General features: G+C 42.3%; 1 protein-coding gene across 1 annotated transcript in view; it reads left to right on the plus strand.

Moving 5' to 3' along the window:
- arhgap39 (Rho GTPase activating protein 39) overlaps nt 1–26,871 on the plus strand; it is a 487,284-nt gene that overhangs the window by 350,760 nt on the left and 109,653 nt on the right. Inside the window, exon 14 of the mRNA XM_041183281.1 lies at nt 14,426–14,518. Within this exon, the coding sequence (XP_041039215.1) occupies nt 14,426–14,518 (93 nt within the window). The remainder of the gene's footprint in view (nt 1–14,425; nt 14,519–26,871) is intronic.

Genomic DNA, 26,871 nt, shown 5'->3' on the forward strand with positions numbered 1-26,871 from the left:
ACATAATTTGACGCCCAGTCCCCTAAAGCGAAATTAGGACAGGTGACCAAAAGCTTGACCTAAGTTAGATTTAAAGGAGTGTCTTAAAAGAGGAGAGAAAGGTAGAGAGTAAAGAAAGGGAGGAAATTCCTGATCCTAGGGCCCAAAGAGCTGAAAGTGCAGCCAAAGGTGGAGTGATTAAAATTGGTGTTGCACAGGAGGCCAGAACTGGAAGAATGCAGAGATCTCAGAGGGTTGTAGGGCTGGAGGGTATTGCAGAGCTGGGGAGTGGTGAGGCCATAGAGAAACCAAGGATGACAATTTAAAATTGAGGCATTGCTGGGCCAGGAACCCATACAGGTCAGTGATGTTCGGTGAATAAGACTTTGTGTAAGAATTTCAAAAATAATGGAGCCTGTAACCTAACTCACTGTAAGGCTATGAAAATTAGCACTACTTACTTAATTTTTAAATGAATAAGTGGCTTCTAAATCTGTCATATATATGAACATGCAAATTAGGAACAGGAGTAGGCCCTGGCCCCTCAAGCCTGCTCCACCATTTGATAAGATCATGGTTGATCTGATATGGCCTCAACTCTATTTTCCTGCCTACACCCTATACCCTTAGATTCTTGACTGACAAGGGAGTCAATCTAACTCAACCTTAAAAAGATTCAATGATCCAGCCTCAGCCACTCTCTGGGGAAGAGAATTCCACAGACTAATGACCCTCTGAGAGAAAAAAATTCTCCTCATCTCCATCGTGGACCCCTTATTTTTAAACTATGAACCCTAGTTCTAACCTCTCCCTTAAGGAGGGCATCCACTCTGTCAAATTGAAGTCATCTGTGTGAAATGTTCCCAATAATTCCTGCCACCCACACAATTCCAATTGTGTCAGAAGGAACTACTGCAGTGAAACAACTGTGGAATTTCAGTTCATTACACATTGTGTAGCTCTATGCCTTCCCATAGTGACATGACTGAGATTCAATAAACTCATATCCTACTGCTCTAACTGTTGTGTCACCCATTTTTCTATATTTGAACTAAATTAATATCTTGATTAGATCCTCAATCTGTAACTCGTTTTCAGCTATGCTTTGCTATACTTATAGACAAGCTAAATCATTTGAGTTACAGTTTGGATGTTAATCTAGTGGTCTATATATAAACCATCTGAGCCTTCTTGATTAGATTCTAGCCTGTAACTCATTCGAAGGTAACCATTATTCTACATATAAACCATCTGAACCCTTCGATTATATTCTATTCTGTAACTCACTCTTGGGTATCCATTATTCTATATGTACCATGTTTTTGACTGTATTGCCTTAGAAGGATCTTAGCATAATCTATATTAAAATGTTACTCTTAACTTTTATTTAGCTCTCAAGGTTAAATTAATTAAATAATCAAGCGCTAGGGGGTGTGTATTTAACCAGATGAATCAGTTGGTGAAATGGTGCTATCTCACTTCAACTTGAGACAATGGAATTAATTTAAACCTTCCTGTGAATCATCCAAACTCACTATATTAGGAAAGTCAAAACAAAAACAGAAACAGAAATACCTGGAAAAGCTCAGCAGGTCTGGCAGCATCGGCGGAGAAGAGCACAGTTGACGTTTCGAGTCCTCATGACCCCTCAACAAGGTGATGTTCTGTTGAGGGGTCATGAGGACTCGAAACGTCAACTGTGCTCTTCTCCGCCGATGCTGCCAGACCTGCTGAGTTTTTCCAGGTATTTCTGTTTCTGTTTTTGTTTTGGATTTCCAGCATCCGCAGTTTTTTGTTTTTGTATGAGGAAAGTCTATTGTTTGAGCTCTGTAAGAGCAAGATTTAAGGAATCCTCATGCAGGGCAGCCACAGATAGAATTAATTAGTCAATCCTCAGACAGGGATTGTTGGGAAAAGTTTAGCAGCCAAGCTACTGGTTTCCTATCCAGCTAAGGAAGAAAGAAGGGAAGAATAAATAAAAATATGATCTCAGTTCAGGAGATTTGTAGCGGGAAACAGGCAGAGAGTCTGAGTGAAGCAAAAGCAAAATACTGCAGATGCTGGAAATCTGAAACAAAAACAAAAATTGCTGGAAAAACTCAGCAAGTCTGACAGCATCTGTGGAGAGGAAGACAGAGTTAACATTTCGTGTCCGTATGACTCTTCTTCAGAACTAAAGAGAAATGGAAATGTGGTGAAATATAAGCTGTTTAAGGGGGGGTGGAACAGGTAGAGCTGGATAGAGAGCCAGTGATAGGTGGAGGCAAAGGAGAGATTGACAAAGATGTCATAGACAAAAGGTCAAAGGGTTGTTGACGGTGATGATATTAGCCAAAGGATGAGCTAATGGTGACATTGAGGGTGGAATGCAGGATGAGCAAGTGACAGATAGCCCTAGTGGAGGTGGGGTGGGGGTAATGGATCAAAATAGTCTAAAAGGTGGGATGAAACAATGGATGGAAATAAATTTTTTAAATAATAATAAAAACAGGTGGGAAAAGAAAAAAATAAATATAAAAAGTATATAATAATTAGTAGAAAAAAGGGGATCAAAAAGAGGGGATGGAGGGATGGAGGAGAGAGTTCATGATCTGAAGTTGTTGAACTCAATGTTTAGTCCGGAAGGCTGCAAATTGCCTAATTGGAAAATGAGGTGCTGTTCCTCCAGTTTGTGTTGAGCTTCACTGGAACAATGCAGCAAGCCAAGGACGGACATGTGGGCAAGAGAGCAGGGTGGTGTGTTGAAATAGCAAGCGTTCCACAAAGCGGTCACCCAGCCTACGTTTGATCTCTCCAATGTAGAGGAGACCGTATTGGGAGCAACGAATGCAGTGGACTAAATTGAGGGAAGTGCAAGTGAAGGAGTGCACTTGAAAGGAGCGTTTGGGCCCTTGGATGGTGAGGAGGGGGGAAGTAAAGGGGCAGATGTTGCACCTTCTGCGGTTGCATGGGAAGGTGCCGTGAGAGGGGGTTGAGGTGTAGGGGGTGATGGAGGAGTGGACCAGGGTATCCCAGAGGGAACCATCAGAGTGAGCTGTTACCCCTTAGCTACAGCTAACCAGTGTCAAGAACAATACTGATTATGTAAGTTATATTTAACCCACAAACAGTAACAACAAGGAACGTATTGTTATCTTCTGTGTTACTATGAGTATTCCTGAATTAAATTGGTACAGTGATGTTTACTTTGTTCTTCTCATTCATTTCCTGATTGTAAATTAAACTTACTCATTGATTAACACAGGCCTTGCCTCACTAATGTGTTGATCAGAAGATAGGTGAAGTACATGTGACAGCATCTGTGATATTACAGCATTCAGTACAACAAAGGGTTTCATTGCTCTGACCCTGTAGGTTATGCAATTATATGACTATGGCAGTAAGGGTAAACCCTTGATCAGACCTATGTATCTGAACCCAGAAGAATATCTAGTGCAGGCCTGAAGTTTGTAACAATAAATCACCTGAACTCAATTAAATTCCAACTTTGAAATCTCTTCCAACTATTATTTTACGCAGTACATATCACTTAAAAGAAATAAATATCCAAACTGCTCTCAGCTATAAGACATCACTTGCAAACCTGCTTTCGAGTCTGCCCAACCAGACATGGATGTTAAAATCAATGACATGTTTCTGTTGCAAATAATCTCGAGTAATGGAGAGGCAGTGCTGTTATTTTGGTGATTGTTATATTTTTACCCAACTGTTCTCTCGTTTTTACTGATAGATCCTGATCAGACAACCTTTCAACTTAGTTCTATAAATTATTTGTTTAAAATATACCTTTGGGGGAGAGAGGGATCACAAGACTCTTTGAAATTGCATTTCATCGCATTGGAATGCTTTGCCATTTTTATAATTTAAACTACATGACTCAGATGTTGAGATTTGAGGTGGAGGCTGAAAGGTATGGTATGTTTTTCTAAAGTGGGAAATGGCACTCAAGAGTAAAATACCTAAATTGCATTTTTAAAGTGTAAATTTTGTAACTGGAGAATCTAATTCAGTTTCAAACGTGAATTTAAAGGCTGAATTCAATGTGCCTGAGACTGTACGTTTCTGCTTTCTGCCTCTCCTTTGTTCTGAGGTCTAATTTTCATACTTGCTGTTCCATCTTTCTCATTGAAATCCTAATCTGTAAAACAATGGAAAATCAATAGGTTTCAGCAATCTGGGACCCCTTGAATGAACATTAAAAATCAATTCCATTGCTTGCCCTTGAAGAAGGAGAAGCCTTTCAGACAGTCCTTGTTCGACATCTCTGCTAACATTTACCACAGTCACACAGAACAAGGCCACAATTAACAATTTAACCATTCTGCTGCCAAAAAGGGGTTTGATTTCTCCCAAGACTCTTCCTTGCCTGAGTAATTTACTCAATGTCCTTGACACTTGTTTTTTTTTGTGTGTGTGTGTTAGCTGTGGCTCAGCAATAGCATTCTCTGCTCTGCGTCAGAAGATTGTGGGCCTAGTACCCACATTAGAGATAGGAGCATGTAAGCCTGACATTTCCAGTGCAGTAGCACTAAGGAAGTACTGTCGGAGATGCTGTCTTTCAGATGAAACATTAAATCAAGGCCCAGGTAGATGTAAACAAGCCCATGGGACAGTTTTGAAGAAGAGCGGGGGAGTTCTCCCCAGGTGTCTTGGCCAATATTTATTCTCGGCCAACATCACTAAAGATTATTTTGTCAATGTAATATTGCTATTTGTGGGATCTTGCTGTGTGCAAATTGGCTGCCAGGTTTCCTATATTACAACAGTTACTGCACTTCAGAAGAACTTAATTGGTTGTAAGATGATTTGGAATGTCCTGAGGTAAAAGTTTGATCGTAATAATGTGTAGCTTTAGATCTGTTACTGATCTGATTAAAATATGAAATGAATTTGCAATGGTCAAATGTGCCTTTTAGCTTGAAGATGTGGAAACTATCATGCTCAAGGAAGTAGTGATTCCCCCTCTCCCCCCAAACTAATAGCAAAGACCATCCACCATTGCAGCTTGAGTTATGGAAGTACAGACAGCAACATTTTGGCTTAGAGCAAGGTTTCCTTCTCAGATCATGCACAAGAAACCAAAAATACAAAGGGGCAATACAGTAGGACACAGCATTGGATAATCACTGCATTATGCCAGAGCGATGTAGGGATAAAGAGTTTACATCTACAAATTGTCTTGAGTTCACTGCACAGAGACACCAGCACTTCACCTGTAAAGAGGCAGATTCCAAAACAGCACAGCTCCTTTCTGCAGCCTACTTCAGAGTGATATTAACAGTGGTCTGGAAGAAGATAGTTGAATTCAGGAATATTCTGGAACGGAAAGAATCTGTACAACATAGATTGAAAGAGGTTGAATGTCTGAACAGAAAGAGATGCTCAAGGAGTAGGCGTATAGAGTCAACAAAGAAAGGAAAGAAGTATTTTCTGAATGTGACTATAGTGGTACCAGCCCAGGTGCTTTGATCAGTGTACTTGACAATAGAGCAGACTAAGAAAAGGATTCCAGATGTGCCAAAGGATAAGAAAAATTGAGGAAAGGCAGTTTGTTTTCTTTGGAAAAAAATTTCGAGTTGGCTCAGTTGCAGTTTCCACAAAATGAACTGGTGACATTTATCCAGGTGATTGAACACAGCGGTGGGGGCCCCAAATACTTGGGGATACAAGTTTAAAATGAGAACTTTAAGAACCAGAGTGGAGGTCGAGTAGAGCTTTTTCACCCAAAGATATGACGTAACCAGCAGAGGATGTTAATAGTTCATGATTTCAGGAGACAGTTAGATGTGTCTTTGACTTAGAAGAGACTAAGCAACATCATGAGGAGGTGGTAGATGTGGCTGAAAAATGGACTGGATTTACTGCTCACTGGCCTTTACATATTCGTAAAAATTATTCCAATATGTAGATCCTGCCATTTGTAGCAGCTTCATAGTATTCACTGGAGTTGCATGGTTTGCGTCTCCTGTTCATTTAGTCGGGGATCTACTGATCTTGAAGCAATTAAGTACATTTTCCTTAAGACCCAGTTTGATCCACAATTTGCACCTGTGCTACCTACTGCTGGGATACAGTTCTCTGAAAATATACCACCCTCCTCTATTTCACCACATGTCTGCTCTATATGTGCGAGCCTGGACCAATGATCCCCAGTTAGTGGTTAAAGTCACTAGATTATGATTGATGAGGACGTCAGAGATGACCCTGTGCTCAGTTAATGCCCAGAGATGCACACTTTCCAACAAGGGTAACTGAACAGACATTAGTCCCCTGTTCCCTTTCCCAGGGGTTCAGAGCCCAAATGCAATTTCTGTTTCTGGTCAGGCCAGACCTGTGATCAAGAGGTGGAATCTCCGTGTGGTTCAGCTTTGTAGAACACTGTCTACTAACCCACCCCGTCATTAGTGGAGGTGTTTCAGAAGTGTTTAATGATCCTGGCAGTGAGCTGACATGCCTGTGTTTTATGCTGCTCCCTTGTGAGCATAGATTCTTGCAGTGCATCAGAATCCCTTTCCCCAATGCCCTCGCTTACCACCTCCACAACATCTGTTCTGTCAGAGTCGCTGTCCACATGAGGACTACGTTGTTCCAGATACATACATAGTGTTGAGAAATCAGCGCTTTTTCCAAGAAATACAAGACGACTTTTGTTCTGTTTTGTGCCAAGTAGGCTGTAAACAGGCACAAAATGAGCTTTTTGTTGTTGCCCTCTTGACCATTTCAATCTTTTTATATTGCAGCTTATTTATGTTATTTACAAAAGTTATTCAAAGTTGCCAAATTTTAATTTTAGCTATGAGCTAAGGAAATGATGTGTTGCCCACAGATTATAAAGACAGGGTTTTGCATAGAGTATGTTATTGTACTTATTCTACGCTCTGTGTTCCTTGCTGCTTACAGTCTGTGCTTAATATTGCCAACAGTCATTTCTAGATTAAAATGTCATATTGTAAAATGCCACTTTGATTTCTTTACAGCATGGTCAGTCCTTGCGGGTTCTCTCTATGAAATTGGTATGACTTGACCTACCAAGTCATAGTGGTATATCGCTTTCCATTTTATATCGGTTCTGCTGAATCTGTGCCCCACCGTGTCAAAGATTGAGGAGTAACATGAATGCAGTTTATTCAATAAATAGACTTCCAATTATAAAGGAACTTTCACAACTTCAGGATATACCACAGTGCTTGACACTGGAGTACTTTTGAAGTGTTATTGACTCTTACAATGTAAGGAACATGACAGCCAATGTCACACGGCATTGTCCCACAAATAATACTGAAATAAATGACCAGATCAAGTGTTTTAGGTGTTGGTTTAGACGTCAGTGTTAGCCAGGATACTGGGGTGAGCACCCCATGCGCATCTTTGAAATTGCGCCGTGGGCTTGTTTTAAGTCCACCTAAGATGCAGCCACGGTTTAACACCTCATCTGCCAATACAGCACTGCCTCAGTACAGCACTGGGAGTTTCAGCCCTAGCTTTCATGCTCAGTCGCTGGGGTGGGACTTGAACTTAAAACTATCTAACTCAGTGACAAGAGTACTGCTGCCCACTGACCCATGGCTGACACCTAGTTACTGGCCTCAGAGCCAGTTTTGGGGTGCGGTTGGTTGTGGGGTGATGGCCGAGTTACCTGATGTTCTTTGTGGGAGAGGCCCCCTGACAATGAAGTAATGCTGAGAATTAACACAGTGACATCTTTAAAAGTCACAAGCCGCAAAAATGTGGAAGTAGATTTTCCGATTGGTTGCTAGTCAAACTTTGTGTTATTAGCACCTGCTCAACATTAAAATTTGAGCTAGGCCATTCAGGGATGATATCAAGAAGCACTTCTTCTCACAAAAGGTAATAAATATCAGGAACTCATTCCTCTGCCCACTCGCCCCCCCCACCACCACCACCACCAACACACACACACACACACACACACACACACACACACACAACTAAAAAAGCATCTGAGTTTAGGGGTCAGTTGGAAATCTCAAAAGTGAGATGAATACATTTTTATTAGGCCAGCATATTAAGGTTTAAGGAACCTTAAACGTTGAGAGTTGAGTTAAGATGCAGAACAGCCATGATCTAATTGAATGTTGGAATAGGCTTGAGGGATTGAATGGCCTCTTCCTGTTCCTTTGTACACACGATGCCGTGGAACCAACTTCATAATACAGGAGGGCTCCTATTCCATGTTGCACCTGGCGGTTGGCATTCATGTGGAAGGGCAAATCATGTGTAAACTGCCCTAAAAAAAATGTGATGGAGAAATTTTAATGGACTGTGTCACATTTTGAGAATTCAGTTCTGCACTGGCACTGCCTGTGCAGTCAGGTCTGCTCTGGCACTGCTTGTGGCACCAATTCTGCGCTAGCACTGCCTGTGTAGCTCTGAGCAAGTGCTGCAGTGTTGGAAGTGCCATCTTTGCAATGAGACATTAAACCAAATTCCAGCTTGCCCTCTTTAAAAAAATAACAGATTATCTGCTCGGTATCAGATTGCTGTTTGTGGGAGCTTGCTGTGCATGATTTGGCTGTCATGTTTCTTACATTACAACAGTCACTACATTTCACATATACTTCATTGTATGTAAAGCGCTTTGGGATTGTAAAGGGCACCGTACATTTTTTAAAACTGTAGGTTAGGCCCAGTAACATGAAAAATGGTTACTATAGTACTTACTCGTGTCCTGATCAGTGGACATCAGTATGCCTGAATGAAAATGACAGCTACCATCTGTAACACTCTGCTCCCTCAGGCTTGTGGGATGCTGCCCTTTAGTATGGCAGTTGCTACCCATCTCTAGCCAGCATCCTTGCTGCAGGTTTCTATACGCCCAGCGCTACTACCACTTAAGATCATCCAGGCTATGCTCCTCTCAGTTGTCAGCTATTATGGTAGATATACTCCTCAAGGGGTTAGCTTTGAACACTTGCTGACCAACAAAAGCAGGAGTTTTTTTTCAGTTAAACTAATAAGACTATGAGCCTCCAGCTCCAGTTTTCACTTCCCCAGCCAGGGAACTCCACTCAAAAATCTGTCAAAACGTGCCATTACAAATATGTTCCTTCATAACAGTAGAATTATGGTGACTACCAAGCTATCTATGTATATGAACAGGAGTAGGCCATTTTTTTTCCTTTTCAAATTGCACCACGATATTTAATTCGTTTGCAGAATGTGGGTGTTGCTGACGAGATTCGCGTTTACTGTCTGCTGCTAGCTAGGCCCTTTCAGAGGGCAGTCAAGATCCAACCACGCTGTGATTGGTCTGTAAGTGGTACGGTCAACAAATTTCCTTCCCTAACCAGTGAATCAGCTGGGTTTTTACAACAATCTAGTCGCCGCAACTGCTACTGGTTTTTTAATTCCAGATTTATTTAATTGATTAGGTGAATTTAAATTCCCCAGCTGCCATGGTGAGATTTGAACTAGTGCCCCTGGATCATTAGTCCAGTGCTCAGGAGTACTTCTAGTCCAGTGGCATAACCACTGCTGTAGTCAGAGCAGCTCTACCATTTTAAATGCAGTTCCCTGCTCTTTCTCTTTTATCCCTCAGTGAGCTTACTATTCACTTAAGCCTCAACCTCCCTTTTAAGCACCTCACTTGATTCTGCAACTCTGGCTGCCTGGAACAATGCATTTCACATTCTCATGAGTACATGGGCAAAGGTATTTTTCTAGGATTTGTTTTTGATCAACTTATTTCTAATTTTAAAAGCATATTCCCTCTCTCTGAATCCTCCACTAGAAGGAAGAGTCATTTCTGGTCTACCTTGTCAATTCCTTTCATTATTTTGAGCTCCGCCGATTATCTCTTAACATCCTCATCTAGGGATTGTATTCCAACTTTTTTTTGTATTCATTCACAGGATATGGGCATTGCTGGCAAAACCAGCATTTGCTGCCCTTCCCTAATTGCCCTTGAGAAAGTGGTGATAAGCTGCCTTCTTGAACTACTGCAGGCCACATAGTGTAGGTGCTGCCTAAGTGCTGCTAAGGAGGGAGTTCCAGAGTTTTGATCCAGCAATGATGAAGGAACAGCGATATATTTCCACCTCAGGATGGTGTGGCATGGAGGGGAATTTGCAGGTGGTCGTGTTCCCATGCTCCTGCTGCTCGTCCTCCTGGGTGATAGAGATCACAGGTTTGAAAGGTGCGGTCGAAAGAGCCTTGGCAAGCTCCTGCTATACATCTTGTAAGATGGTACACACTGCTGCCACCGTGTGCCGGTGGTGGAGAGGGTGAATGTTTAAGGTCGTGGATGGGGGGGAAGGGGGGTAATCAAGTGATTTCCTTTGTCTCGAATGTTGTCGAGCTTAAATGCACACATCCAGGCAAATGGAGAGTATCCCTTCTCAGCCTGACTCACCTAATACAGGTTCAGTCCCTTTATCCCAGGAATCATCCTTGTATAAGCCTTAGAGTTTTATTGAATAGGAGGCTAGGCAGCCAATTATACCAGTGCTGGCTCTTTGAAAGAGGGTCCCATTTAGTCTCATTTCTTTTCCCTATCCCAAACTCTTTTTCTCTCCTTTTCAACCATATTAATTTCCTTTTTAAAACCTACTATGCATTCAACTTCCATTACTGCTCCTGGTAGTGTATTCCATGTTCTAACACCCTTCTTTGTACAAAAAACTTTTTTTTTTTGCTGGCAGTGCCCCCGATTACTGACTTACCAACCAGTGGATACACTTTCGTCCTGACTTACTCTCTCAAATCCTATGTTTTCTTAAATTTTCTCCTATCAAGTTTCCTCTTGACGTTCTTTATTGTGACAAAGAGAGTCTCGGTTTCCCAATCTGTCCTCCTAACTAAAGTTTCTTATTCTTTATGAATCTCTTCTGCACCTTTTCCATGACTTTGAAATCCTTCCTCGTGTAGGACAGTCAAAACAATACTCCAACTGCAGCCTAAAGCATGGTTTGTACAGGTTTAGGCTTATTTCTGTTCTGTTCCCTGTACCTCTGTTTATCAAAGCAACAGCTTCATCCGCTTGTTCTGCTGTATGAAATATTTGTCGATCTGAACCCCTAATGTATATTTTTCTCCTTATTCATTTTATCAAAATGTTGCATTTTTCCATATTACATTAAATTTTATTTTTTATCTGTCTAACTTACTAACCTGTCAACTGCCCTCCTAAAATGACTAACAGTCCTCTTCAGAGTTAGCACACTCCCTATTTTGATATTGTGCTCCCTATATCTAAGTATATAAATATTTGCACACCTCCAATCAGGAAAAAAAATATATTAACCATTATTCTCAGTTAGCTCTACATTCACAAATTTTCTTAATACCATGTTTCTTCATTTTATTGATGAACCTCATGTACGCACCTTATTAAAAGCCTTTTCAGATATGGCTTACCTTTCACAAATCCATGCTGGCTGCCCTTGATTAATGCATGGCTCTCCAGGTGATTATTAATTTTATTCCACATTCTGGCCTCTTACCCACTACTGATATTCGGTCAACAAGTCAATAGTAAACTGGTTTATCCCTGTCTCCCGTTTTGAACAAAGTCACACCTTCAGACTTTCTCAAAAGTCAGTATCCTAATTTAGGATGTTCAAAAGCTGAACAAAATACTACAAGTGACCAGCACTTTTTTTATAATTGCAGTATCCATTCCTTTTTGTTTAACAGTTTCTACCTTTGGTGATGAAGCACAGCCTTTGATTATCCCACCTGATTTTTTTTATATACATGCAAGCTAGCTTTTAATAATTTACATACCCAAACCTGTAAATCCCTTTATTCATCGATTCACACCCTGCTAGTGCCTCCCTGTTTAATTGTACTCCCATCTGACAATCCTTGCGTTCAAAATGTACTTGCTCTTGCTTTGGTTACACGGATCTGTCATTTGCCTTTACTCTCCACATTGGCTTAATCTCGCATCTTTCTGGAATTTTTCAGGATACCGTCACAGTTCACCACATCTTCCAATTTAGCAGCATCTGGTCACTTGCACAATGCACCTCCATATTGCCAAATCTAGGATATTTATACATACAGTGAAAAGTTGCAGCCCTAGCACCAAATTACCAAATTGTGTGAGAAAAAAAAATTGAATTATTCGCACTATGCAGTATCTGGAGAGGCACCGAGGCTAATGAGCTGGGTTTCTAAGAACTCTGTGCATAGTAAATGGCCTGCACTGCCTTAAAATGGCAGATCACCTTTTAGTTCTGGCTGTAGGCAGGCTGAGCTTTCAATCCATACATGCTAAAATCCTACTAAAATTCGTTGGGATGTTTTACATTGCTGTCTTATATGGGTCTTTCCCCTTGGAAGAGGTCTGCAGTCCCAAATGCAGCTTTTTAAGAACGACATTTCAAAGCTGCAATTGCATTTGCTTTAATGTCCTGAATCTATGAATGGGATTAATTCACAGTCCCAATCGCTGTTTAACATCGTAAATAATACAGACACCAACCTAGAAGGTACATTTTTTTTAAGTTCTAAACCATGCTGCTGATACTGGAGATTTAATCACGTTAACAGATCAATTATAGGAGTTGTTTGCAGAATCCAGAGGGAACAAGGCATTTTGGAAGCAGGGGGCAGCTTAGTGTCAGTCTACATGTACTGGAAAGGCCCAAGATAATGCCATAGGAAGGTTAAAATGCCACCTGCTGCTCAAGTTTCCCACCTTCCATCTTGTGTAAACTTGAGCTCATCCAAAACTCTGCAACCCTGCACTGAGCACCACTTACTAATCACCCCTGTGCTCACTGGCCTACACCGGCTCCCGGTCCAGCAACACCCTTCCCTATCTTTGTAATCTCCTCTAACCCTACAGTGTTCCAATATTTCTGCTCTCTTCCAAACCTAGCTTCTGGCGCATCCCCAGTATCCCTCACTCACCATTGGTGCCTGTTCCTTCCGCTGCCTATAACCTGAGCTATGGAATTTCCTACCTAAACCTCCCTACCTCTCTCTATCCTTTAAGATGCTACCTAAAACCTACCTCTTTTGAAAAAGCTTTTGCTCACCTGTCCTAACATCTGCTTTTGTGATTCAGTGTTAAATTTTGCCTGATAAAACAGCATTGCTTTCTTGGACACATATTGCTCCAACTAAGGTATCAACATAAGAAATAGGAGTGGGAGTAGACTATATGGTCCCCCGAGCCTGTAGCCTATTGGGATTAATTGAATACTTTGTTCAGTTCAATGCAGAACATTTTATTACCACAGTCGGAGTGACTTACCATCATGCGCCCATCTTGACCCACCTAAACTGGAAGTGTGAACCAGCCGCCCTGGCATAGACAATGTTGCAGCACCCAACCCTGGTTGACTTTCAGCCTTGGGTGGTAATTGAGAGTTGACGCCCTTGTGTCCACACTGCTGCAAGTGGGTGAATGAAAGCGATGGTAGTGACATGCTCCCATCTTTTGATTCAATAAAGTGCTGCAACATGGTGTGGGAGACTGAGAATCAATGGTTCTCGCACCACCGGGGAAAGGCACCTAATGAAGGCCTCCAGGATTTATTTTATTTGTTCTTGAGATGTGAGCGTCGCTAGCAAGTCAAGCATTTATTGCCCATCCCTAATTGTTCATGAGAATATGGTGGTGGGCTGTTTACTTGAGTCACTGTCAGTCTATGTGGTGTAGATATACCCACAGTGCTTGTTTCTATAGTGATTTGATACAACTGAGTGGCTTGCTGGGCCACTTCAGGGGGCAGCTATTGCTGTGGATCTGAAGTCACATGTAGGCCCAACTGAGTAAAGATGGCAGATTTCCTCCCCCTGAAAGACATAATGAACCAGATGGGTTTTTATGACAATCTGGTAATTCCATGTCATCTCACTATTTAATGAGATTAGCATTTAATTCTGGATTTATTAATTAATTGAACTTAAATCCCCCGAACTGATGTGGTGGGATTTGGACTCATGTCTCTGGAGCATTAGTCCGGCCTTTAGATCACTAGTCTAGTGGTATTCGGAGGGAAAGAAAATCAGAGAGCGAGTTATAGCAGCCCACAGAGTGTGCAGATGTATTTATGAAGAGCTGGGTGCAAGAGAGCAGCCACCCTCTTGGCCAGGAAGTGGTGTACACAAAGGCCCAAAGAAAATTAGGGTTTTTTTTAATTAATCAAGTTTAAAAGCCAGACCTACAATTATACATGGTGAAAGCTTTTTACACACCGAGTTGTTGTGATCTGGAATGCACTGGCTGAAAGGGTGGTGGAAGCAGGTTCAATAGTAACTTTCAAAATGGAATTGAATAAATCCTGGTGGTGGGAATTTGCAGTTCCGTGGAGAAAGAGCAGGGAAATGGGACTACTCTGATAGCCCTTATGGACCAAATGGCCTCCTTCTGTATTGTATCATTCTATGATGGTGTGTTTAAACAGCAGAGCCTGTTTTATTTTATTTTTTTTTGTTTTGGTTTTGTTCAAACTTTTATTTATTTTACCAGTGACACGGCACATTAAAGAACTCCAGGAAAGGAAAAATGAGAAGAAATTGAAATTGCGAAAGAAAGCAAAGCCTTGTATTGCGGATGCTGATGGTAGGGTTTGATGCTGAGAGCCAGCGTGTCTTGGCCTAGTGTCCAGTTGCATGTGCTTGCGCTGCTCCTCCTTCAGCTTGGCACCGTTCTAAGATGCAGTGCAATGGCCACAAGGCAATAAGATGGAAGAACAGTTTGCTCCATGGAGCCACAGCCAGGGTGCAAAGCAAACCTTGATTAGCTGGCCCGCTAATTTAAGGTATTGATAAAAGGTTTTGGATTTCCCGAGACAGGTGCTGAGGTTTTATCTCCTCTTTGATTGAGTGTTTGCCATGTTTATATATAACTTATTTTAAGTAGAAAAAATTACCACTACCTCTCTCTTTTCCCAAAAGCCTAGATGTAATTTTAATCAACAGCTTTTTTCTACCTTCAGTCCTTTAGTTTCAATCAGCAGTGTCTTTTTTTTTATTCATTTGTGGGATGTGGGTGTCACCGGCTGGGCCAGGATTTATTGCCCATCCCTAATTGCCCTTGAGAAGGTGGTGGTGAGCTGCCTTCTTGAACCGCTGCAGGCCATGTGTGAGGCACTGAAGTTATCCCAGGTTTGATATTTTTGCATATTCAAGATCAGTCATGTCTACGTTTAAGCAAAAATAGAAACAAATGTTTTCTTTTGCTTTTTAAATCCTGGAAATGGACAACAGATAATAAGGATATTGAAGTTTATAGGTCATTTGTGAGGAGTACTGATGAGAAAATACAATTCACATTTCAAGTCGAAACCATCTTCCCATGTGGTGTTCACTCGCTGACACACAATCTCAGATTCCTCTTTTTTAATCTTTGCTGTGCTTACTTGACCCTTCTGACGTGAAGCCATCGAGTCCTTATTGAGTGAGGGATACAGAAAACAAAGAGGAGCTATGAGAAAGAATTTTTTTTTAAATACTAATAAGGTATTTTTCAGATATATCACTAAAATACTAAATGTTAGAATGAGTTAGTTGAAGATCAGTGGAAATTGGCAGGGATGTTAAATTCTCAGGGTTTACAATGAAGAAAGGTATTGGTCAGGAAAGTTGCTTTAATAGCTTGCCAAATTCGATGAGGCCTGTCATCAGGAAGGCCACGTTTTTAAAAAACTAACTTTGACTTCCCAGCTGCTGGTTTAGTGAATCCAGCAGGTTTTGCTGTGGGGCTGTCATTGGATGCGGAGACCCGCAGAGCATGTTACTTACCAGCTGGAAAATTTCCCCACGAACACACCACAGCTGCAAAGTTACTTATCGTTTTGCCTCTTCTTCCCTCCCCTCCCCCCTCCGCTTTCCAGCTGGGCCAGCGCTGCTTTCTGAGCCCATCAGCCTGTACTCAGCGAGAATGTAAGGCAAAGAATATTAAGGAAGGAGTTTTGCCTTCTCTTTGAATTTTTGGGAAAAAAAACACTCCTGTGAGAAACTATTTGTGTGGGAAATCCGAATCCTTTGTGCTGACCTGTCTGTATCCATCCGTTGCTGCATTTTATAAAGTCTGCTGTTTCTTTCAGATCTGTGGTGGTTTAGCTGTGGTGAAATAATGGATTAATAAATGCACTGATTCTGTTTCCCATTGCTCCCGTTCACTCTTTGTTTGTCTCAGTTTAACATGTTAATGGTGAGTAGCACTTTGCTGATTCATTTTTTGGCAAACATTTTGCCACGTTGATTAAACAGGAGGGAAAATACAATGTTCGGGTAGTTTAGCGGATCAGATCTTTTGTTTTTAATCTTTTAACCCTTGATTTTCAGTTGCGAGTCATTATTAGGCACAGGTTCTAGGTTGAATTTATTGATCTGTTGAAAGGACAACGCGCGCACACTGCATAATAATGATTTATCTACAAGCTGCTTGGATTGTCAGTTTTTCCTGCATAATCGCCGTAATTTTATCTTCCCTGTTTATGTTGCCGCAATTTCCAACCTGCTTATATTCTGAGTGCGTGAGAACAACAGGTTGGCCCTAATGTAAATGTCAGTACTTGCTGATGGATGGGAATTTTCTGAGCTTGAGTTACCTTTTAATGTTAACCACACATAAGGGGAGTAAAATGGGAGAAAGGCTCTCCATAGAATGAGGTTTCCCCCTTACAAGTCCCATCTCATTTAAATACTAAGATATTGATTGAACAACACGCTGCCTTAGAGCCCAGAAGATGAGGATTTCATCTGTTCAGGAACATTCCTTGCTTGCTTCGAGACAAAATACATTTGCTAGCTATCACATGATGGATTGCCATCCTGGTTTCATCAAATTCCACAGTGTTAGCTGTGGTTTAATTGGTAGCATTCTCGCCTTTGAATCAGAAAGTCGTGGGTTCATGTCCCACTCCAGAGACTTGAACACAAAATCTGAGCTGACACTCCAATGCAGTGATGTGGGAGCTTGCTGTGTGCAATTTGGCTGCCATGTTTCCTACATTACATTAGTGACTGCACTTTTTTTAAAAAAAAAGCTGCTTCGTTGGCTGTAAAGTGTTTGGAGATGTTCTGAAGTCATGAAAGGCACTATATAAATGCAAGATTTTCCTCCCTCCTTTGTGTTGATGAGGCAGGTTCTTTGTCTGATTTGAATGAAGTGAACCATATTGCAAATCGTAGAGAGCAGCCTTTTCAGTTTTCATTTTAGTCTGTGAGGTTGGCAGAGTTTTGACTGGGACAGCTTTAGGACATAAAAAGAGGCAATTCATTGACAGAAATTCTCTCCCACACATTGGTCTGATGATTTTTTTTTAATTCATTTGTGGGATGTGGGCTTCGCTGGCTGGGCCAGCATTTATTGCCCATCTCTAATTGTCCTTGAGAAGGTGATGGTGGCTGCCATCTTGAACCGCTGCAGTCCGTGTGGTATAGGTCCACCCACAGTGATGTTAGGAAGGGAGTTCCAGGGCTTTGACCCAGCGACAGTGAAGGAACGGTGATATATTTCCAAGTCAGGATGGTGAGTGACTTGGAGGGCAACTACCAGGTGTTCCCATGTGTCTGCTGCCCTTGTCCTTCTAAATGGTCATGGATTTGGAAGGTGCTGTCTAAGGAGCCTTGGTGAATTCCTGCAGTGCAGATCTCGAATGCTTTGCCATATATTTTATAAGTTTCTGTCCATGCTGGCAGAATCCCTTAGTTAAGGGTGGGTGTACTTCACAATGAAGCAAATACATGAATTGGAGTCAGTCCAAATTTATTTTTGAGTACTGGTGAAAAAAAGACATGCTGTTAAAGCTTTTCACCTTGCACTCATCAGGACAGATGCAAGAATGCCAAGTTTCAAAGGGAACAGCAATATATACTGCATGAGAAAAAGGGGGTGCTGATGGTTGGCAAGTCGGCTCTGTTTGGTTGAGACATTGCCATGGCCAGTGTACCAAAGAGCTTCAGTCCTCCATGTGTTTATTTATTCAAAAAGGTTGCAATGTTTGGACATATTGGCTCTGCAGCCAAAAGGAATATATGTAGTTACATTACAAGCCTGACTGATACTTTTAAATTGATGTTAGTGTAATCCTTAACACATTTGGGATTGTTCAGCAAATGCTATCCAATTGCGGAATGACACCTAATGTTAGACATTATGTTCTGAGCAATGTAGCTCATTTACGCATGTATATTCACATGCAGGGACCAGTCCACTGCAGGCAAAAGAAATATGTCCAGACATTGCACCTTTTTTGAATAAACAAAAGCGTGGGGGCAAAGCTCCCTGCTGCATTTGCCATGGCAGCATCACAACCAATCAGTATCGCCACCACTCCCCCTTTCCTCATGCAATCTAAATTGTTGTCCCCTTTGAAATTTAGCATTCTTGCGTCTGTCCTGATGAATGCAAGACGAAAAGCTTTGACAGCATGTCTTGCTTTTATGCAATACTTAAGTTCTCATGTTCCATACTACGAACAACTACATTTTTGTTCATAATTTTTCCCCATCAGCGCTACTTGCACTAACCCCGCTACCCCATCTTAACATTGTTCCTTTTGCCTCATAAAGAATAGCTGCTTACCCAGCTTCCTCTGTCTGGCCCCAGTCGATACAGAGAAGATATACTTTTACAGGACAGGGGTAGGCTGGTCTTGTCACTTACCCAGAGTCTACCAGTCAATATGGAACTGTATCCCATCCCCTTTGCGAGAGCAAAAGGAGGAGAAAAAGGAAGGAACAAAGATGTCTGGGCAGAGCATTATTTCTGCGCTGATGTTTTGTTCCGTTTGACTTCAGGAATCCATGCTTGCATTTCTGGAAATTTATGATTTAAGTTGGAACAGATTTTAAAATCTATATATATGTCATTTCTCCAAATCTGGACCAAAATAAACAGCTTTGACCTCTCTGCTGCTAGTGTTTTCCTATGAACTATTCATTACAATCACGCTGATGCCAGGGTCATTATACTTTTCAGTTTAGGGGATTACCATGCAGAGATTAAGGTACTGTACTCATAATCCAGAGGCCTGGACAAAGAATCCAGAGACACCTCAAATCCCACCAGGGTGGCTGCAGCATTTAAATTCAGTTAATAAATAAATCTGGAATAAAAACTCAGTATTGGTTAAGGGTGACCATGAAACTAACGGATTGTCATAAAAAACCATCTGGTTCTCTGCTGTCTGTAAGGGAAGGAAACCTGCTGTCCTTACCTGGTCTGGCCTACATGTGACTTCAGATCCACAGCACTGTGGCTGATTCTTTCATAGCTTCCCCATGAAAGAGTCTAGTAAGTCACAAAGTTAAGGGAAACTAGGGACGGGCATTAAATGCTGGCCTTGCCGGTGACGCCCACATCCTGTGAATGAATTTTAAAAATATACATGTTCTTGCGTTTCTTCTCATGATGGCAAACGAATAACAGTTGAAAGGTTTTTTTTCACTTAAATGTTGACTGGTTCTTGAGTTTCTGTTTTGAATGTGCACATAAAATAAAATATCAGTATTTAGGAACCTAAAGCAGGAGTAGGCCATTCGGCCCCTCGAGCCTGGTCTGCCATTTAACTAGATCATGGCTGACCATCTACCTCAACGCCATCTTCTTGCTCTATCCCCGTATCCCTTAATGTCATTGTTACTAGTTTTACCATTTACACTATCACAAGATAGCAAAGAATTAAGGGTGATGAAAGCCATTTGGCCCATCTTATTCATTCATCCATCCCTCATTGTGGAGTGGAATACGTCTCAAATGATTCCAACGTTTCCTGTTCCACTACTCTACCCGAGAGTCCAATCCACGTGTCTTTGGAAGAAAAGCCCTTAATTTGCCTTCCACTTGAAAACTGTGAAGATCCCTTTACGTTGTTCTTCCACCCCCAGTCCTGACAGTCTGGGTTCTTGGAAGATGTTCAGAAAATTACTCAGATCTACAAAGGGGTCATTACTCTTGCTGGATCAATAGAAAACTGTCGCACAAAAGAAGTAGCTGAGAATGGAGGTTAGGCAATTTTCAGAGTTTCCTGGTCTGAAGAAATACCATTCTGAAAGCCGTGGGGTTTTCCTGATCTCACGGTTCACTCCCAACATCGTCAGCATTGTATTGTAAACAGCATAACGCTATTGTTGAGCTTGGCAAAGGGGCAGGAAGTATACACGGTTCAATTTTAAACTGATGTGACGTGCCCAGTGAACCTGGCTGGTAGATAGTGCTGCAGTCGCTATTAATGGAAGTCATTGCTCATCTTGCAACTAGTACAATCACTTTAATGTTAAGCTGGCAGCTATTCTCCACTTTTAACAGAAACCAGCCAATTTGCTGCTGCTTAAATTGAACAATGCCTCTTGCTGACAGCATCAGGATTCTTTCTTGTTGGATGGCTGCTGGCTTTCCATATGAGGTGAACCTTCATGTTGTAGGAACACTTTCTTTTGGCTGTATCTTGCAGAGCGGAAGCCTTGTTTTTTTCTTTTGTTCAGAATTCTGGGGTTAGGACCATAAGTGCTATGATGGTAGCAGGTTTTCAGCCCCACTGGAGCTGCCATTGTGCACACAGCCAGGCCATGTAGACTGCAGCTACTAGTTTCGTTGGCATAATCCAGAACAAGGGGGCATCATAAAATTGACCGAATCATTTAGGAGTAAAATCAGGAAGCACTTTTTACACAGAGGATAGAGAAGATCTTTAATTCACTCCCCCAAAAGCCTGTGGATTTTGGGTGAATTGGAACTTTCAAGACCAAGGTAGATAGATTTTTGTTAGGTAACTATGAAGGGTTAAAGGGACATAGGCAGGAAAATTGAACTGAGGCACAGATCAGCCATGCTCTGAGTGAATGGAATATTGTTGTTTATTACAAGGGGAGTGGAATATAAAAGTCGGGATGTTTTGCCTCAGTTGGGTGTTGGTGAGACCACATCTAGGGTACTATGTACATATTTGGTCCCCTTATTTAAGATAGGATATAAATGCATTCGGAGTAGTTCAGAGAAGGTTCGCTCGACTGGTACCTGAGATGAGGGGGTTATCTTACGAGGGAAGGTTGCACAGGTTGGGCCTGTATCCGTTGGAGTTTAGAAGAATCAGCAGTGATCTTATTGAAACATATAAGATTCTGAGGGAACTTGACAGGGTTGATGCTGAAAGGATGTTTCCCCTTGTGGGAGAGACTAGAACTAAGGAACACAGTTTAAAAATAAGAAATCTCCCATTTAAGACAGAGATGAGAAGAATATTTTTCTCTCAGAATCTTTGGAACTCCTTTCCCCAGAGAGTGGTGGAAGCAGGGTCATTGAATATTTTTTAAGACAGAGGTAGATAGATTTGTGACTAACAAAGGAGTCAAAGGTTACTGGGGCAAGTGGAATGTGGTGTTGAAGCCACAGTCAGATCAGCCATGATCTTATTGAATGGCAGAACAGGCTCAAGGGGCCAAATGGCCTACTCCTCCTAATTCATATGTTTGTATGCAGCTGTCTCGATGGATTGAGTAGCTGCTTCCTTTCCTAATATTCCAACGCCATTTTCAGGTGGGTGGGCTATGCAGATTTTGTGTTTCACTGCCCACCTGCAGTCAGATATACTTGTCCAGCAAGTGTTGAGAGGTTTTGTTTTGAACACAGAAGGAGTAGCATTGCATCAGACTCCTTGGCCGACTTGTTGGTAGGGAGGTGGGTCATACCAGATCTAGGTTCCCTGACTATTTTTGTTTTTCTCCTACCGCTTCCAGAAGGCGTTGACTCCTCACCAATTCTATGGGCAGCCATACCTCTCCAGTATCTTGATCAAGAAGCATTACTCATTAGTGTGAACAAGTATGGGAGTTATGCCATACCTTTATAAATTACTGGTTGGGCTTCAACTGGATTATGAAGTCCAATTCTGAGCACTTTAAGAAGGACCTTGAAGAGGGTGCAGAGGAGTTTTACCAGATTGATACCATGGATGAAATACTTCAATTATGTGCAGAGACGAGACAATCTGGCATTTTTCCCCTCAATGCAAAGAAATCCAAGGGAAGATTTAATTGAGATGTTCAAAATGTTGACCACGACACTGGGAGAACTCACATGTTTCTCTTTGAATCACCGGTGCCGTAAGATCTCTTACATGCACTTGAAAGGGAAAAAGGGGCCTCAGTTTAATGTCTCACCTGAAAGGCAGCACCCCTGGTAGTGTGGGACTCCTTCAGTGCTGCAGTGGAGTGTCAGCCCAGCCTCCCACATTCTACCCTCAATCAACTTAAGGCCATCCGAAATACTGCTGCCATTTCCTAACCCACACCAAGTCCCATTCAGGTATCACCCCTGGGCTCTCTGACATACACTGCCTCCCAGCTAAGCAACACCTCAATTTTAAAATTCTAATCTGTTTTCAAATCCCCCTATGACCTTGCACCTCTCTACCTCGCATCCCTCCTTTAAGATATTCCTTAAAACCTACCTCATTGATCAAGTTTTTGACCAGACCTAATATCTCTTTCTGTGGCTTGGTGTCATATTTTGCTTTATAATGCTCCTGTGAAATGCAACATATTTTATTACATTAAAGTCAGTACATAACAATAACAACAACTTGTATTTGTTTATGTACTCAAGTCTCTGAAGTGGGACTTGAACCCACAATCTATTGTCTGCTAGGCATGAGCGCTACTACTAAGCTGAGGCTAACACTTTGTGTGCTTGGAGCGGATACTGACCATCTTAACATTTGGCTTCCCTGTCGGTGGGTAAGAGTAATAGGACAGATTGGCCTTAATGATGGAAAAGATTGGAGACCCTCAATCTGGTTTGAAAAGGAGGAGAAGAGTGATGAAGCAAGGAGACCATATCCAACTTTCTGCTATTGTTGAAAACGGGACTGACTTGGAACCATAGGTTGTGGCTCTCAAAGTAACCTTGTTGAGATATTGCAGTATGTCCTCCCGAACCCGTAACTTCCACCATCGGAAGTACAAGGGTGGCAGGTGCATGCAGCAGGTAGAGAGGCTTTGAGATCTTAGGAAGTGACTTACCTGTTGCAATGTACCCTTGATGTTGGGTGTCTTGAAGAATTTTAAGATGGATAAGTCCCCAGAGCCAGATGGGATCTACCCCAGAGTACTGAGGGAGGCAAGGGAGGAGTTTGCTGGGGCCTTGACAGAAATCTTTGTATCCTCACTGGCTACGGGTGAGGTCCCAGAGGACTGGAGAATGGCCAATGTTGTTCCATTGTTTAAGAAGGGTAGCAGGGATAATCCAGGAAATTACAGGCCGCTGAGCCTTACATCAGTGGTAGGGAAATTATTGGAAAGATTCTTCGTGACAGGATTTACTACCATTTGGAAGCAAATGGGCGTATTAGTGAGAGGCAGTATGGTTTTGTGAAGAGGAGGTCGTGTCTCACTAACTTGATCGAGTTTTGGGTAAGTGACAAAGATGATCGACGATGGAAGGGCAGTGGATGTTACCTACATGGATTTCAGTAAGGCCTTTGACAAGGTCCCTCATAGCAGACTGGTACAGAAGGTAAAGTCGCACAGGATCAGAGGTGAGCTGGCAAGATGGATACAGAATTGGCTTGGTCATAGAAGACAGAGGGTACGAGTGGAAGGGTGCTTTTCTGAATGGAGAGCTGTGAGTAGTGGAGTTCCGCAGGGATCAGTGCTGGGACCATTGCTGTTTGTGGTATACGTAAATGATTTGGAGAAAAATGTAACTGGGCTAATTAGTAAGTTTGCAGACGACACTAAGGTTGGAGGAGTTGCAGATAGTGAAGGGGATTGTCAAAGGATACAACGGGATATAGATCGGTTGGAGACTTGGGCGGAGAAATGGCAGATGGAGTTTAATCCGGACAAATGCGAGGTAATGCATTTTGGAAGGTCTAATACAGGTAGGAATTATACAGTAAATGGCAGAACTCTTAAGTGCATCGATGGGCAGAGGGATCTAGGTGTACAGGTCCACAGGTCACTGAAAGTGGCAGTGCAGGTGGATAAGGTAGTCAGGAATGCATACAGCAGGGGTATTGAATATAAAAGCTGGGGAGTCATGCTGCAGCTGTATAGAACCTTGGTTAGGCCACACTTGGAATATTGCATGCAAATCTGGTCGCCACATTACCAGAAGGATGTGGAGGCATTGGAGAGGGTGCTGAGGAGGTTTACCAGGATGCTGCCTGGTCTGGAGGTTATTAGCTATGAGGAGAGGTTGGAGAAACTCGGATTGTTCTCACTAGAGCGACGGAGATTGAGGGGCAACTTGATAGAAGTTTACAAAATTATGAGTGGCATGGACAGAGTAGATTGTCAGAAGCTTTTTCCCAGGGTGGAAGAGTCAATTACTAGGGGATAGAGATTTAAGGTGAGAGGAGAAAACTTTAGAGATGTGCAAGTTTTTTTACGCAGAGGGTAGTGAGTGTCTGGAATTTGCTGCCAGAGTGGGTGGTGGAAGCAGGTACGATAGTGGTGTTTAAGAGGAAGCTTGACAAATACACGAATAGGATGGGAATAGAGGGATACGGACCCTGGAAGTGCAAAATGTTTTAGTTTGACAGGCAATATGATCGGCGCAGGCTTGGAGGGCCGAAGGGCCTGTTCCTGTGCTGTAGTTTTCTTTGTTCTTTGTTCTTGTTCTTGATAAAGTGAATCAGGACAAGCTATCTTCACTGGGCGGTGAATTGGTGATTAGTAGTAACCGTCACCAAAAGAGCAGAGGTAAACACAGCCCAGTCCTCTCCTCAAAGACACACCTTAAAATCTACTTTTGACTATGCTTCTGGCCACCTGTACTAATACCTCTCCCTTTGGTTTGGTGTCAATATTTATCTGATTAACTCTTTTAAATCACCTTGGGACATTTTACTTTGTGCCCAACCCCTTAGCTTGACATCAGAGGGAGACAAGAGAAAATGAAAAGGTATATTCAGTAGGAAATGAAGTAAAGGAGGAGGATTGGATTTTTACATTTTGAGAGTTTGTCCAAAGCCTGTTTCTTCCCTCGACCCCACAGATTTTCAAAAAATATATTAGAGGGATGTGGATGTTGCTGGCTATGACTCCCATCCCTGATTATCCTGAACTGAGTGGCTTGTTAAGATATTTCGGAGGGCACTTAAGAGCCAAACATATTACTGTGAGCCTGGGATCATATACAGGCAAGGTATATAGTTGTTGCATTCAGACACTAGGGGCAGAACCTTCTGCTTGACAGGCGGGCCGGTCAGGAGCGGGCGCGGAGTCGATCGCCGCCATTTTACGTGGGTGGACCAATTAAGGCCCACCCAGCGTGACACGAGCCCAGTAGCACTCAGCGCTACCTTGTGTGAGCAGGAGGAGGAGTGAGAGTCGGGGCCTGCGCTCTTTCACGCATGCACACGAAAGAGGGCAGAAATCTCCCTGAGGCACGGAGCTGCGTCAGGGAGATTAAGTTCAAATCGAAAGTTTAAAATAAAGAAAGATTAAAATTATTTAGACATGTCCTCTCATGTGACTGTGTCACATGAGCTGGGACATATTTATGAAATGTGTAAAAAATATATATATATGCGCCTGTGGATGTGGTTTCCTGAAAACCACGAAGGCCGCTTGGGCTCTTTGCCTGCCGGCCAACCTTAAGGTTGGACGGGCAGCCCCGTCGGTAATCTCAATTAGCCTCCTAATGGCCTGTACAGGCCCTTGACAGTTTGCTGGGCACGCAGCCACCTCTGGCGCCTGCCTGCCGAATAAAAGATCCGAATAACGCGCAGTGACATTGGGACGCATGCCCGACATCACCGCCTGTTATTTTACGTGTCGGCGTGCGGGGCCCACCCCCACATGCCGACCAGAAGATTCTGGCCTAATATACTGCTACTTTCAAAGCTATACAAGGCATGACCTTTAGTTTGGAGGAAAACTGTGTTTTAGGAAAGTTGAGAATCAAGATCTGAACCTCCAGCCATTAACACTGAGTAAATTATCAAGATTTATTCACGTTGCACCGTGTGTGTCAACATTTAAACCAAGCATCCAAAAGCTGGCAGTCTTTTATCCCTGGGATATGAATGAGATCTTGTCATGCTAATACCAGTCTGATGGAAAAAGATAATGGAGATTGGGCTGCTCAGTGTTTTTTTATTTAATCACTGCAGTAGTGTATTGGAGGTCGGTTCTGACAAGTGACTTGTAAACATTACATTCTTATTTGCACAATGTGTTCATAATCTCTGATTAGGATTACACTGGCTACATTGTACATGACTAAACTATCATCTGTCATGTGATGTAATAGTTGAGCAGAGTGTGTTTAATGTTATTCTTACTCAGGATCAGAATCATAGAATTGTTACAGTGCAGGAGGAGGCTGTTTGGCCCATCCTGTCTGCACCAGCTCTCCGAATGAGCGATTCACTTAGTGCCATGGTTATCTTGGCTGGGATGATGAGGGCATCCCTCAACATTTTTGGGAAAAATAGCCGTTTGTGTTTTGTTGTACACACACACGCACACACACACACACATTCACAGACCCTTTTTAAGTAAGGGTATTTTCTTCACTGGGGACTGGAATTTAAGCAACCTAGTGCAGCTAATGTAGGACATAGCACAGTGCAGGATGCAAAAGAAAGATTTCTTCATACCTTCCATCACCAGGTTTCTATTCTGAAGGTACTAATTCATGCAACAGTAAACCTCCAAAGGCAATAGAATTTCCTGACCTCACCAAGTGAGCATCCATGTGGACCTAGAACGATGCTTGACAGGTAAGTAGGGATCACAGGACAAACTTGATCTATTTCTCACCTGCACATTCCAGAAGAGGCCACTAAATATCGCTCGGTGATTTTTTTTTTGATAACCCTCTTTAACCCAGAACATTGAGGCCAATTGTTCTGCCCTTACTGTAATTACCACATGGCTCAGATGACAAAGGCAACCACATAGAGCAGAAGATTCTACACTCAGTCCTGTCTTTACTGAGTTAACTGATTTCAGCGA

This window comes from Carcharodon carcharias, chromosome 3 (assembly GCF_017639515.1).
Source record: "Carcharodon carcharias isolate sCarCar2 chromosome 3, sCarCar2.pri, whole genome shotgun sequence".
Lineage (NCBI taxonomy): Eukaryota > Metazoa > Chordata > Chondrichthyes > Lamniformes > Lamnidae > Carcharodon > Carcharodon carcharias.